The sequence below is a fragment of the Perna viridis genome, chromosome 2 (genome assembly GCF_037379345.1).
Source record: "Perna viridis isolate PV_CMFRI_1.1 ecotype Kerala chromosome 2, ASM3737934v1, whole genome shotgun sequence".
NCBI classification, from domain to species: domain Eukaryota; kingdom Metazoa; phylum Mollusca; class Bivalvia; order Mytilida; family Mytilidae; genus Perna; species Perna viridis.
The window spans coordinates 6954925-6971612 of NC_142446.1; the positions used below are offsets into that span (position 1 = coordinate 6954925).

The 16688-nt window shown below is 33.3% G+C and overlaps 1 protein-coding gene across 1 annotated transcript; it reads right to left on the reverse strand.

Annotated features, from left to right (window-relative positions):
• Positions 1-1482: 1482 nt before the first annotated feature.
• Positions 1483-16687, reverse strand: LOC148623480 (actin-related protein 2). The gene is made up of 8 exons (XM_088565308.1): positions 16550-16687; positions 14994-15104; positions 12726-12941; positions 12485-12557; positions 10878-11014; positions 4434-4583; positions 3398-3676; positions 1483-2479 (listed from the first exon to the last, which is right to left on the reverse strand). The coding sequence occupies exons 1-8, from the start codon at positions 16595-16597 to the stop codon at positions 2309-2311; spliced, it is 1185 nt and encodes a 394-aa protein (XP_088421434.1). The 5' UTR covers positions 16598-16687; the 3' UTR covers positions 1483-2308.
• Position 16688: the final 1 nt, after the last annotated feature.

Consider the following 16688-nt stretch of genomic DNA (forward strand, 5'->3'; position numbering starts at 1 on the left):
AACTTGAAAAGTACATTTTTGGGGGCACCGTCCCCTTTCACCCCTATGAGCTGTTAAAAATAAATGTATCTGAAATCTGATTGAAAAACGCAACCTGGGATTTTCACAAGCAATCCATTTTTTCATAATTGGACAAAAAAAAAGATGTTTTCGGGCATGGTCCAATTTTTTTTAACCGCTTTAAATCGAACAGTTAAAGAGAAGTCCACCTTGTGAAAAAATAAAACTAATTTCAAAAGGAACACATTGACATACAAATCATCAAAAAATTGGATCAGCAATATATTTAGTCGCATTTAGATGTTTCAAAAGGGGTGGGGTACAAACCTCCAAAAAATTATAGGGCCCTCTGTTATGTCCCTAGAAACTATGTGTTTCAAAAAGAAAATTTCACAAAATGATCGGATGAGTTTTACTCAAGTTATCATAAATAAAAATAGTTAACAGACACTTACGACAACAGCGACGACAAGGTGACACCATTATACGACAAAAAAATATACGGCCATATAAAAATGCAATTTGATCATGTAAGCTACTGCTGCAGAATTAAATCCAAATATTATCTAGCTGTACTGGTGTATATGAATAACCCACTTTGAGAATTTGAACCCCAAATTTATCGATTGTGATACTAAACAGAACATGATGTTGCATGCTACGTTGTGCTAAGAATATCTTCACTCAAACCATTTCTGTCAACCCTGAAAGGGAGAGACACTGTACAAGTCATCCTGCAAAAGCAGTATACCAAATATCAAAGCATTCCCTCAAGTCAAAGCTGAGAAATAATTTCCATGATTGCATAACCTAAAATTTATTAAGTCGTACAACAAACAGGAGGAAGTAGATAAGCAAGGAAGCACAGCATATATGTCATCATTAAAAAGCAATTTACCAAATATCTAAGCATTCCCTCCAGCTGAAGCTGAGAAATCTGTGTAAAAGACAAGGTGATTGCAATACAGTATTAAATATACTACATTATCTATTTTTTTACAGAAGCCTAAAGACTCTTGATACCAATGTAAAGTCATTACAAACAGGAACATAATGATACCATAGACCTGTAATTAATAATTTAATTATAGGACTGATGATACCATTGTATATTTTTTTTGCATTTTTGAAGACCTAGGACAACTTAAATTGTTAGAGGCTTGAAAAAAATTGAGTCACAAAACTATAGGCTTTTGCCCCAGTGGGGAAAAAATATAAGCTCACACTGAAAAAGAAACCAAAGTTTACTATTGTGAAAATTGATTTGTAAATGGAAGGTAAGAAGTTAAAGTAAGAAGAGGGGGTGTACAGTGGTCCCTCCCTGCCCATGGGAAGACAACATCATACCATTACCATTATAAAACCGCAACTTCTTTTACCATCATATAAAAGTGTGCTTGATTTTTCCTCTCTTCTGAATAGCATATTTATTCTGTATTAAGTTTGTTTGTTGAACAAGTTACAAACACCTTAAATAAGACATTGTTTCTTGATTCATTTTGTAATTAAATCATGATCATTGTATATAAAATATTACAATATAATGTACATAATTGATGAGACTTTAAAATATCATGTATATAACAGTGAAAGCACCTGTGTTGGTAGTAGTAGATTTTCATTGCTAATATCTGAAAAATGAACATTCATAGTCTTAAAATTACATCAATATCAATCCAATCCTGCAGTAATAATTAAAAATAAAACTTATACGTAATTGAGACACAAGTAATATAGAAATTTCATTTATCAATAATATGAAATAAATCTTCTGTTTTGGTAAAGTTATAATTATCACCAACAAATAAATAGAAACAAATCCAACTTACAACAATAGACTAACAATTCCTTCAGAAGTCAAGTAATGCTGTATAACTAAGTGAGAATCATTACCTAATAAAAGTACATTCTCAGCTTACACCATGATGTCATTCATATAGCATTATTGAAAATCTATCTGATGGATACATGTATTAAATACCTTAGTATGAACCCTCTGCTGATAAATACCACAATATTACTGTAGTAACTCACTGGTCAAATAACTTGACATTTTGACATCCTTTTTAGGTTAACATATAACTCAAGTATACCATATCAGTATACATTAAAGTCTGAACTGTGCAAATAAAGCCAATATGTCTAAGCTTACAAGCAAGATTCTTAGATTTCAATACATCAAATAAAAAAAAAAAAAAATTCAATCAGTTATTTGACTTTCAACACATTTTCAAGACATTCAACTTTTGCACCAAGAAAATATAACCATGTCAGATGTTAATGGTCAAGACAACTGATATGGAATGTACTATTTTGTGGGTCCTAATAATTTGTTGAGGACCCGTAAACCCTCTTCCTGGTAATCCGCTCTGTTTATCCAAAAGTTTTCTTTATCCTTCATAATATCAGCTAATACAGCTCCACCTAAAAATACCATGTGCTTTCTACGTGGTGGGTCTTCTATTCTGATCTTAAATTTCTGAAAATTAATCAGTCAACAGAATTAACACCGAGTATAAATACCAAAACATATTTCCCCTTCCCAAGATTTTAGCAGGAGTACTAGAACAACTGAACAATGCTCACTGAATATATACCACTACTCCCCTGAGTATGGGAAAGACAAAGTCCATGTTTTGCTATGTGAGACCTAAAAAATATTTAGCTCAAAATCTGAAGCAGGAGATGCACACCTTCAATATTTAACAAATAAATAATCTGAGAAGTTACACTAAATTCCATTGACAAATACCATCTACATATGATGCCAACCCTTTCTATATCAGCAAAATTCCCTGAGTAGTATAGGAGAGTTGTGTTTTAGAGGTTTTTGACTAAAAAAGGACATAACCCTTAAGGACAAAAACCCTTAAGTAGGATTATCTCCTTTGGAAGTCCTCCCACAAAAATCATATCCTTCATGCACATCAATATCTAATGTCAAACCTTCCCTTTAAACTTCATTAAAATCCCTAATGCAGACTTTAAAAGGTTGCGCTTATGAAGTTTAAAGATATAAAACCCTTTAAGTAGGATTATCTCCCTGTGGAGTCATCCCAAAATAAGGAAAAACCTTCTTTTTCATTTCATTAAAATCCATTTAGCTGTTTAGGAGGACTAGTGTTAACAAAGAATGTTGACAAGTGAAAGTCCTACCAAAGGGGTGATTCCTATATGCCCACTCACTCCCCACCCAAAACAGTATGGCTTCTTTCTCCATGACATGTGTACAACATTAAGATTTAATAATCTATGTCTTTGTATCAGAGTTAATGTTTATTCATTGAGTTAATTCATCCTATGATTTTTTATTTTGTGATTCCACACTATTCTTCAAAACCACAAAAATTGAAACCCCAGGAATAATAATGGACCCATAGAATATGACTTTACTTACAGAAATCTTAGTAGTGTCTCCTTTCAGAACTCTCTCCAGGTATAACTGTTTAATCTCTCTTTCCAATCTACTAGGTAATCCAGGGTACATTGTACTACCCCCTGACAATACAATATGTTTATAAAACTCTGGTCGAGTGTCTATATCAGCTGCCTGTATTGTGTTAAATAAAAGTTCTGCTACTCCTACACCATCTACATTGATTAAATGTGGCTGGAATAAGGCTTCAGGAGCTTCAAATCTTTCTCCACCAACTTTAATCACACGGCCATCTGGCAGCTGGAAAATAAGTATTAAAAGATTCTTTGTCAAAAGACTGATACATAGCACTTCATTTCAAAAAGGAGATACAAATGAAAATTACACAAGTAATTGACTTGACACAAAGAAAATGTTTAACTTTACCCCTTTTCAGCCTCTAGTTCCTCAATGGCTCAACTTTTGATCTGATTTACTTCAACTTGTGTTAGTACGCAGATATCAATTGTCTACAGATCACAACATAACATAAAAATGTATGTTTTTTTCGTTTTCCATTTTTTTTTGTGGGGACAAAGTTCTCATATAGGATAACTATATGAATATAACCTTTGACCTTAGAAGCACTGAGAGCCAGATTTCAGTCTGACAGGAAGTTAGCTTGAGGAAGATGTACTGGTAACCTAAATGGATAACATTAGTAGGTGCATCATATTAAAACCCAATGTTTATCAAGTAATGAATTAAAGCCCACATAACTACTTTAAAAAACAATGTTTATGATGAAATCTGGTCTACAACTTAATGAAATACCAGTAGGGCTCACTTTCCCACTCTACAAACCCATGATAATCTAGACCTGTTTATGCTCACTTTAAAAGACCATACATTTAGTCATAATTTATGAAGATGATGAGTAAAATCTAGAACTTTGTGTCATTTTTACATGGGTATTATAGAGAGATTCACAATCAATACAGCATAACTTGCAGTCAAGTTTTGCAGAAACTATGATGAAATCATAATGGTAAATACTTCTGATAATTATGTAACATACTGTATATGATTCTACTAAAACGGTTGTTTCTAAGGCTAACTTTTGTTCTTGTTCTATGTCATATCCTACATAGCACAGCTTCTCTTTCATCATTCTAACGGTCTCAAAATCAGCAGAATGGTTGAAGGCATATCCTCTCAGTAAAAGCAACTGGAAGTAATCAGCAAAATCGTTAAGATGATGCTAGTGCAGTGTTTTCTAAATTTTTGACAAAAAAAAAAAACATAAGATTACAAAGCAATTTTCTATCATGTTAATTCATAAACAAAGGTCAGTAACTGACTAGCATGTGAAGTCATAATGAAAAAATCTTAAATGGAAAAGAAGAGGATTTTATATGACATGATAACATGAAATATGTGGAAATTTGTGTATTTATGTTTTTAAGATAAATAAAAGAAGAGGTTAAGAAAAAAAGGTATTACATGTACATCATTGGAAAGACAGAGCTAAGGAATAGACCTACTTATATAAAGAACTTTTCCAACAAATATCTGACTTCCCTACTTAAGAGTTCAGCTGAATATGAATGAAGTCCTGGAAATTTGAACAGTAATTATAATAATGGACTCAATATCCAAGCTTGACACATCTCTCATTCTGAACCATAATTTAAACTTTGATACAGTATTTACTACATGTATTACTTTCTTCCACTTCTTCTGGCCTGTGCAGGTCCGGGTGTCAAAAGAATAGGCATGCAGCAGTGCTAAGCTTATCGTAAAAGGTGACTAAATAGTCTTCGGAACCCTAGCCAGGGGCTAGGGTGCTCTGCCCACAAAGCAACTGGGTTGTGTGCCCCAGGTGGTGGAATGGGGTACCCCTGGCATGTTACATGCTGGGGTTGTCAGGCTATAATACGGAAAACCTGACTGCAAACCATAGTGGTGCACCATGTTGGGAAAGATGCCATGTACCTCGCAGTGGTAAAGAACCCTGTTGTGGTATTCGCTAGGAGTAGGAACCTTTGCACTCCACCACAGGAGGCTGAATTGCCCAACCCTACCCATTTCTCCCCTTTTTCTAGTGGCAATCAAAATATGTCGACCCTATTGTCCTTGTGTCCCATCCCTTTTTTCATTTCATCATCATTTCATGTTCATTTAATCATCCATTTCATGTTCATCGCCTGAATATAGCTGAAATACGGCTGCTCGGGCGTTAAACCCCAACAATCAATCAATCCATTTCTTCCACAGTGTGAATATGATTAAAACAAATGCATGTATTGGCAAAAAATATGTGTCAACAATTGGACAACTCAAATACATCAAAACCCAAGTAATGACCTGATCAGTAAAACAGGAAACCAACACCATCTACATACACAATGTAGCAAACCAAATAAAATAGATTACATATAAAAATTGAAAATAAGGAAAACAAGACGTCACACAAAGAACTAAACCACTAGCAATATGAACTCTCACAAAAAACTGGGCACTAAGGAGGGGTACACACATCCTGCTCCACCAGCGGCACCCGTCATATTGCAAGTGAGTTGAACAGAGATGGGTCTAATTTCTTTCAATGTAATTGATTAAATTACAATTACTTTGTCAAATGTATGATTAAATTAAATTAATGATTACATTGGTAAGTAATCGTGATTACATCTGATTACGATGAATTGGCAACTAATTCTGAATTAATTGAAAGGTTTAGAACATTTTGTTTATGTTATTTGTATTTTGTAAATTTCTTTGAATTTAACAGTTAATATCATTTTTTAAAGTATAGCAGAACATCAATCTTCACCAATTTATTAAACCACTTAGATCTACAAAACATAATAACTTTACTTTTGTACTTCTTATTAATTTCATTAAAACAATTGTTTTCTAGCGCTTACAAACATTTTTTTTCATGAGAAGAATTAAGATTTTTTTACTTGTTGGTATTGAATTAACATTTTGTAATATGTTCACAAAAACAAAGAAGGAAAAACAAATGAAAACTTTACACAAAGAAGCATTGAATTATTAACAATCATTTTACTCTTTTTTTGTGGTTGACATAATGCACTGTCCATAGATACCATTTGAGGCTTTAATATTTCCTTTGTAATCATAAAGTAATCAGAATTACATGGTATTTTGAAAAGTAATTGATCAAATTAAATTACATGTAATCAATTACCGCTGATCAACAATTACAATTACAATTACAATTACCCCATCTCTGGAGTAGAATCCAGTAATAGTCTAGCAACAATAATGCAGCTCCCCAACACAAGTCAAAAAGGGTTCCCGTCAAAATCAATTCACACTTGGGTGATAACATGCAACAAAATTCCCTACTTGCGGAGCTCTGGATACAGCCATATTTTATCCTGTTTTTTTCAGAGTTACCTCCCATAAGAGCACGTATAATTTCGAAGTCTCTCTAATCAATGTTCGGATTCGGGTGCAGAAAAAAGAGGTAACTCGAATGAAAATGGAATCCCTAGCAGACAAACGCAATGGTGTTTCTAAAATTTACAGGGTGTTTCATTTTGTTGGTAGGTTACATAATGATGATTTTCATTTGTATCCCAGGTAAAGAAAATTTATGGCAGGGTCAGTAGAACGAGAAATTCCCTTTTCACTTACGAGATTTTCTAAAGTATCGTCGATATCAGATGAAAAACCTTACATGTTCGGAATAGATACCTGCTACAAAGGGAGATAAATGTTGACAAAATGTTGGTCCACAAGTCGGGAATATTATGATGTAAATTAAGTAAATAATGCAGAAATGCTGGAAAATTATCCCAAAAAAACAAAAAAAAACAAATGAGAAAACTGACACTGTGTCTAGAATTTTCTTGAAGATTTCAGAAAATGTATCTCTGTGTTATTTCAATGACAACACATGATGGCTTAAAAACTGTACCTGAGAAAATACCATAGTGAATCATTTGCAACTTGTCCGCCAAAATGTACAAAGAATGGTAAATCCAAAAGGGAAAACAATTTCACGATAAAATGCATTCATTCAAAAAATATTTTGTAATGTACTGTACAAGGAAGCTATGATAGTCAGACATATAATATAATAAAAAGCTTTGCAGAGCACAACATGATATGACTGTAGTGGTTGAACCCTGAACAGTTCGGACAAGTGTGGACTCAATATTAGTTTCTGATTCATTTAAAGACAAATCCCACTAACCAGTTCTGACAATAAGAATTTTGTGAAATCTTACTGAAATGTTTTCAAGTACAAAGGCATTGAAATAAGCTTCTAAAAGTTATAGGTCATCATGCTTTTAATGAAGATATAGTAGTTCAAAAGATATTTAAATCGGGAGTTTTTGTCATTTTTATCACGTCTGTGATCTTTAACCAAAATACAATGAGTTTTATCAGCCTGAAGAGAACCTTTTATTGTTTTCCGCTTTAAAAAGTGGAAGTCACTGATCAAATAAGAAAGTTAATCACATTTGTGTACCATTTTCTGTGGAGTTTTGTTGGGTTACTGGACATTTCCTACTGCAAATGTTATGTTAACTAGATAACGTTATGTCATAATATCCTCCACAAAGTCAGTGACAGGATGTCTTCATGCTTTAGGTACATGAGGGAACCAAGTCGGCTTTGAGTTTCAGACACAACATTAGTAAACAGCAGTACATCACCCCAATCTTCACAACCATGTTTCAATTGCTCTGAAAGTTTCAGCGGTTCAATAATTCTCCTTTAACTCCTTGTCCACGGTTCTATTTTTTCTGCATCTTACCCCAAAATAACTGGCATAATCACATTTGGTGTCGTTGTAGTATTCGTAGTATTTTGGAGCATTTTAGTTTCTTTTTTCAAAGAAGCCATTGAACCTCCATGTCATATTGCTTCTACAGTCAAAGGGAGATAAATCATGAATTTCATGCAAAAAGAAACGTCTCTAATCGACTGCAATACCATAGTATGCCCCATACAATGCACATAAACAATAGTGTGATTTGTCTATAAGCATAGGGACTGACAGTTCATTATGGACACAACTACTGGTTTTGACACAAAATAGCACTAAACTTAAAATTCAATTAAAAATATTCAAAATCAGACCAATAATTAAAAAGACAATTTTTCCGGGTGTGGTCCCTTTAACCCCTTATACATCAAAAACTGTAAGAGATATCTAAAATCTAATTGAGATATGCAGGCAAGAATTTTCATAAGGTACACAATAAAAAAAAATGAAATCTGACCAAAAATCAAAATGTTGATTTTTTGGCCCCTTTGACCCCTTACAACTAAAGGTCAAGTCTTTATCGCTAAAATCAATCCAGGTCTGATCATTGGGGTAAAATATATTGTGGAACAATATCATAGGTATAGATAAAATCAAGTGTCTATGGATGATGACAACAGCACTATACCAATATACAACTGCAATTTGTTTGTGGTCGTATAAAAACTAAATTGTTTATAGGGCAATAACTCCATCAAAACAAGGACATTTGTAGGCATGCAGATTGTGTCACAAGGTTCCTCTTTAGGGATAATCACTCCTATTTTTACAGATGTATGTACAGTATTATAAATCTAAAAAAAAATTTGATTGATGTGTACAGCATACTGAAAGAGTAATCAAGGGAACCAAGATTCTAGCGGAAATCAAAAGAAGGTAATTCAGGGACAAAAACCAGACATGGAAAACAGACAAACACAACAGAGAACATAAAGTAACTAAAATAATACAAAGTAACAAAAGTAAATGAGCAACTCGAACTCCACTAAAGACTGGGGTCATGGCCCATGTGCACCGGTAGGGTAAGTGTCCTCTGCCTTTCAAGAATCACCCGCCGTGCTGCTCATAAAAAGTCAAGTCCAGGGTAGACAAAAGGGGAAAGGAAAACTATGACATGCGGAATATATCAGTTTTCATGGTGCAGATAGGTACCGTGTAATGATCCACGAGTTCATGCTGATGACCATAAAACTTCTGAAGTGATGACTTTAATCTTGTAGCAACATAACTCTGTTCTAGAAGCCTAATTGTAAGAAGTCTAGTGCGATACAAAAAGTCTGAGTTACGTCAAGCTCTGGCAATTTGAAATTTGCAATATCAATATAAGTGGTACCTAAATTTAATAATTTGCAACAACTCTGTCAATGCCACTGGTATTGTGGATTTTTTGGCCCCATATATTCATAAGCCCAATAAACAGACTTGTCTGACATGACTGATATCATAGATTATTCACCAAAATTATACAAATTCAATAGCCCTAAAACACTGAGGCTTCATATGTTGTATTGCACATGGCACAATTTCTTATTTCAAGATTTTGAGTACTTTTTGTAAACAATATATTTTGAGATATAGATCTTTCAATGCATTTGATTGTTATGCTGATGATGAGAGGTTACTCTTTGAAACATGTGTACAGCGTACCAGAATTTGCAACATAAATATTAGTGGTACTTGGGATTTTTTAACATATTTTGGTATCTCCATATAAACATAAATAGTTATTAATGACTCAACATGTTGTATGACATGTATATACATGTTCTTCAGTTTATCAGGGTACTTCTTGATGTCATCTTTATCCTTTAGGAAGAAAATATTTTATGTGTTGTGTATCAAATATGCTATAAAAACTGAGGAACATCAAATGTTTTAGGGGAATTCTAATTTTAATTATTTTTTCTACATCGAAAATGTCATTTCCACACAACAGGTTGCTTTGAATAACTCAAATTCTGGATTATCATCAAACCATGTGCACTACATAACAACAATTAAATTTCAGATTTACTAGCGAAACTAAAATAGTCATAAAAATACTTCTGTTATTATCATCTGATTTGCATGTAATTCAATGATTGCACATCATTCCAACGAAGAAAATTTAACACCATTTTTTTTTATCATTATCAAAATAACCAATAACATTGATGATTTGAATTCAGAAGTGTGATTATTAAAATTAATTTCTTTTTGCCACATAAGCTTTTTGTAGTATTAAAATACACAGATGGGGCCATAAAGGTATCAAGTAATTACACAAGACATGCTAAATGAAGGAAAAACAAACTTTGGTCATCATTTGTAATAAAACAATCAGTTTTCCTACTAATATAGTTCACTTAGAGACATCCAAGTAAATTAACCTAGAAGACCTATTGAGAGGAATGATTGATAACCTCCGGTTATCCAAGATTTCAGTTCATCCAAGTTAGTCATCAGAGGTAAAATTGTATTGGAGTAAGGGAATTATTTCAGGGACTGTCAAATTAGTTCTAGTTATCCAAGATTTTGACTCATCCAAAGTTTGACACATAAAAGGTTTCGAATGTATATACAATTGTATAGACTATAAAATCTTGTTTGACATCAAGCAATCCCGGTCCTGTTATTGATGAAAATGGTAACCTTTAAACAGAGTCTTAGTAATTTTTCTAAAGAGGAAGAAATTGTTCCAGCATTCAACTGTATTACTAAAACCCTTAATACCTTTATAAGATATCTGGTAATATCTCTGCCAGCTATGTCTAGACGTCTGGTTAAATGTGGTAATGCAAACCCATCAAATACTGGACATATATGTGTTACTCCATCTCCTGAATCTACCACTACTCCTGTCAGTAAACCTAACAAAATACATAATACCATCTCCTTAACATTTCACTGCCCCTGGTAGTAAAACCAGTAACTCCACAAAGAGTCACGATATGTTTTATTATGTCAAGCTTGTTATATCATAACTGGAAGTTTTCAATCCCTGTGATACATGTTTTATTTTTTTAATTTAAGAGTTGTATTACACAATAAATGGTCCTTATATATCATATGACATGTACTAAGTACAAATCTGTTAAAGGAAAGCGCCAGTGTCAAAGAATACAAACATTCCACAATCGAAAAAAAAGTTAAAGTGAAACTTAGTCCAAAAAGTAATATAGACTTTTCACCAGTTACAACAATGAAATACTGTATGATATTTTAGTGGGTATAAAATTTGGCAATTTTGAAGCAAAAAGATATATGAATAATTCAGGTGAATGATAAATGATATAATAGGCGCCTAAGCCCAAAGTAAGGTCTCACTAACCACTTCCGGGTCAAATGGCCACCCCCCTATGTAGTACCAAAAACACACTGAACCTAGACATATGCATTGTAAGTGCATTATTTGTGTGTATTATGATTAAAAGTAGTCAAAATAAAGCTGAGAATGTGTACTTTAAAATCATATATGTAATTAACTACAAAAGTATATGAATATTGTTTACATGTGTGAGTAATTTGCCTCCATGCTGTCAGTTAGCAGAACAGATAAAAATGTGGATTTTCAGTATTATTTATTCAAGTAAATTTTGTGAAGAATTTCTACTATGATCGTACCATTAGCATAATGATTTTGGAAGCCTTATTTTCCAAGCTTCGCAACGGTATGCAGCTTTAAGATGTCATTTGTCCTGGGAATTCACAGTGAGACTTTGAAAATTACTTTTTTAACATGTAAAGTAATGGAAAGGTTAGAAGTGGTTAGTGAGACCTAAATATTTGTATAACTTATTTTGGCGTTTTTGACAGACCGCTAAAATATGCCAAAATCAGCATCCCATGAAAATTACCCTCTATACAATAACTTATCTACAATGTAATACATATTGCTTAATATATCTCCACAAAATCAATGACAAATCTATTGACATAACAGCTACTTTCCTTTCATTTGAGACAGAAAACAAAAAATACACATATTCATTATTACATGATGTTATTTTTTAGCATAAGGCATTGTTACCATCTTGCAATAGTAACCTAACATTCAAATGGAATTCTCCATTCACAGTTCTGATTTTACATGAAGGTTATACAAAATTCAATAGTATCTTACAATATCTACTGTTGAGTCTGATGGATGTCTTATTTAATTATTTCTTTCTGCCTGCAATAAATCACTTACTGACTTTGAACTAGGTTACTATTATAATTTACCAACCCTTAAAATGGGTTATAATCGCCTTGCCTGTGGCTAGGTAATATAGCCATTTTGTCAAGTTGATAATTTGGAATAGCAACCTGTTTCAAAGTTAATAAATGTATAACATTACCTTGAGCATAGAGTGTTAGAACTGCCTGGATTGCAACATAAACACTATGAAACTGGTACTTCTCAAACATTGTCTACAATCAAACAATGTATACAATTAGCAAAACAATATGGAAACAATCAATTCTGGACAAGGTATTATACCCAAAGTTATTGTAAGACTTTCAATATCAAAATGAATAAGATACAACAAAGTTTCAATTCTTTCAACACTTAGCTGTTGTATAAATATTTATACCTACCTCAACCATTTTTTCTCTGTTCTTTGTTGGGTTCATTGGTGGTTCTGTAAGCAGTATTTTACAGTCTTTGGGGTCAATATTTAGTTTTTCTGGCCCAAAAGTGTAATCATACAAATGTAACATGTCTTCCCAATTTCTAACAATACCATTTTCCATAGGATAGTTAACCTCTAACATCGACCTCAGTTTACTAGCATCATCTCCAATCATTAAATCCTAGTAAGAGACAATAATACAACTCGAGACTAAAACCAATTTGCCAAAGTAAATCACAAATACTTACATGAACATGTAATGATGATGTAAGCATTCAAATTTTATAAGTTTAAAAGGGTCATTACTCCTGAACATTTATGAAAAAAATAGCTTAACTTTACTTGTATTTTATGTCCACAACAGTAGAAGATAATGTTGAAGTTTGAAAAAAAAACCGTCTAATGGTTCTTTAAAAATTATCCAAAACAGAGTGGTGGACTGAAAAACAAAAGGATTGGTGAATGGAACAGATTGGTGGACTGACAAACAAAAGGATTGGCGGATGGACCAGAGTAGTGGACTGACAAACAAAAGGATTGATGTATGAAATAGAGTGGTGGGCTAACAAACAAAAGGATTAGTGGATGGAACAGATTAGTAGACTGACAAACAAAAGGATTGGTGAATGGAACAGAGTAGTGGACTGACAAACAAAAGGATTAGTGATGACATACAAAAGGATTGGTGTATGAAATAGAGTAGTGAACCTGACAAAAGGCTTGGTGGATGGAGTAGATTGGTGGACTGACAAACAAATAGATTGGTTGATGGAAGAGAGTGGTGGAATGACAAACAAAAGGATTGGTGGATGGAAAAGAGTAGTGGACTGACAAACAAAAGGATTGGTTGATGGAAGAGAGTTGTGGAATGACAAACAAAAGGATCGGTTGATGGAAGAGAGTGGTGGACCGACAAACAAAGTTAATGATAAGTAGATGGAACAGAGTGAACCTGAGAAACAAAGATTGGTGCATGGAATATAATAGTGGACTTAGAAACAAAATGATTAGTGGATGGAACAGAGTGATGAACCTGAGAAACAAAAATATTGGAGTGTGAAATAGAGTGAACCTGACAAAAGGACTGGTGGATGGAACAGAATAGTGGACTGACACACAAAAGGATTGGTTGATGGAACAGAATAATGGACTGACATACAAAAGGATTGGTGGATAGAACAGAGTAGTGGACAGACTTACAAAATGATTGGTGGATGAAATAGAGTGGTGAACCTGATAAACAAAAGGATAAGTAGATGGAACAAAGTAGTGAAACAAAAAATTAGTGGATGGAAATGGGTGGTGGACTGACAAACAAAATGATTAAAGGATGGAACAGATAGGTGAACTGATGAACAAAAGGATTGGTAGATGGAACAGTGGTGGACTGACAAAGAAAAGAATTGGTGGATGGAGAAGAAATAGTGGAAAACCATACATCTGTGCTATCTAATTTGTTGATATTTTACCATGAGTGACTGTTCAGTCTTTGGAACCCCCACTCCACCATTCAATAATATACACCTTTTGATTTCCGAATTGATTTGAATAAAAACTTAAAAATAAAAGGTGCACAGTGTCACAGTGGTAAGATGTAATAAAGATTCAGTGAACCACTCAGTGGGGAGGGAGGAAAATGTATAATAGATGGTACCCTTCTGTTCCACATGTCTTTGAAAAATTATTTGTAGGGTCCTAGGTCAATGTAAAAATTGCTATACATTTGGTATATTGCCAATGTCAATCGGCTTGTACATTAACCCAGAACCCTACAGATACTTTTTCAGAGATCACCTATGATACATAGTTCTATTTTTTGTTTGAATGATGAAAGATCATGAGAGTTGTAAGCAATTACACTATAATATGAGAGTTTTGCAATTATCATCAAAGACTGAACAGTCACTCATGGTAAAATATCAACAAATTAGATAGCACAGATTTATGGTTTTTCACTATCTCTTCTTTGGAGAGTGTGGTAGCAGTATATGTCTTATTACTGCTTTATTTTCTATGCCTACTGATGATAAACATTGGATGAAATATGTTTTGCAGACAAAAATAATGTTGTTTTGGGCTTCATCTGCTGGTATGGCAACATATTAGTCATGTAAAGTAGACAATGTTTTTGCTATATTGAGATATTTGAAAGCTGATGTAGCATTGACACTAATTGACCTACTTAAAACTTTCATATGTTTCAAACTTTATTTAAAATATTGCAGATGTTTACCTTGACTTCAATATCTCCAACCTTTGCTGTAGACCTGATGATGGGTCGTCCTACCAGTGAAGGAAAGATAAATGCAGGAAAATTTGAACCAGCAAATCCACACTTCACGAACTGAAAAAAAAATTAGTAAATAAGATCACTTTTTTCTTCTTTATTTTCAAAATGTGTATACACAAGAAATAAAAAACCCACTAGAGTAGATTAAACAGTTTTCTTTAATTCTTCAAGGATGAAGGAACAGTAAGATCTGGAACTTGTGTTGTAGTGAAGAGAGACACTGCAAGGCTTCTTCCAATTATTAGAAAGGCAGTGGCTGTGCAACAACATTTAACGCAGATTCACAGCATGTGTTGTAGATAGTAAATCTAACATTTTCATGTTGGTCGAGACATTGGCTGTGGTACTTTATCAACAGTGGTTGTTTGAGTACAAATAGCTCCATACCTCATAGGCATGCCCTAAAATCACATCAGTAAAGAAAGGATATGGGGTATTAATTTATGATACAATATCTCTAAATGCACTAGGCAGAGATTCAAAAGTAACTCTTCCTTTTCAACAGTTGATCCAATTGAATACACTATGAAATACATGAAAAGTACATGTAATATCTCATATTTAAATTACAATACCAAATTACCAGTGTATGCCAGTATTTCACTGAATTTTTATTCAAATTACAATACTGGAACAATTTTTTGTTATTGGTTGTATTATCAACTAAGTCCTGTATGGCCAGGAAAAACATCAATATTCGGTTTGAGCATGCAAAACTGGGAGCTTAAAAACAGTATCATGACAACTTCATTCTCATATACACTGTACTTTGTAAATGCAATTGAAAACCACACCAGTCATTTGGTAGTTTTGATGATTAAAAATAAATCAAATCTTAGCTCATGGTCAAAACATGGCACCCCAATGTTCATAAAAATGACATAATCAGCTTATCAATACCAGATAATTCGACCATGACAACCCAGAGTTATTTACCAAAGCTGGACATTTCGGCCCATACATATTTCAGACTAAGACAATAGGAGAATGTGTAAAGACAATAAAAAATGTACATGTATTTCATAACAAATTTGACCATATTGGAAGTTAATAATAACAGGGGTGACAAAAATAATTAAAGGACTTGGGGGATTCTTTTGGAAGTTTAAGCTTTCACCTTCCTCATAGTCATATTACCAGTATTACAATTGCCGAATACAGAAGTTGCTAATTAATATAGATGTCTTGGACAGCTTATCTTGGTGGTTTCCCCGTGTATCAACTGGGCAAAAGATTACAAAATGGCACATTCAAAGTCTTGAGTTATTTATTTAATTCTCAATGAAAAATGTAGAACAGAACCATATTCGACACATAAAAACGAACTGTTACGAAAATATTCTGTTGTTGATTAATTGTTATTTCATATATACTGTATATATGCCGAAATTTACAGAAATAAATCTATTAAACAAAAAATGGACACTTCCGGGTGTTTTAATTGCAGAAAATTCTCTAGACAGAGCTTTTTTTTATAACAAAATAAGAAATAATCTTACTCCTGTGCCATTATCACACACAACGACTTTCCTCCCGTCTTTATCCATGGTGGACAAAGCCAATTTAATAAGAAATTCTGCAAAAGTAAAAATCCACAGATCCGCTACTCATGAACCGGAAGTTAACACCCCGGCATTG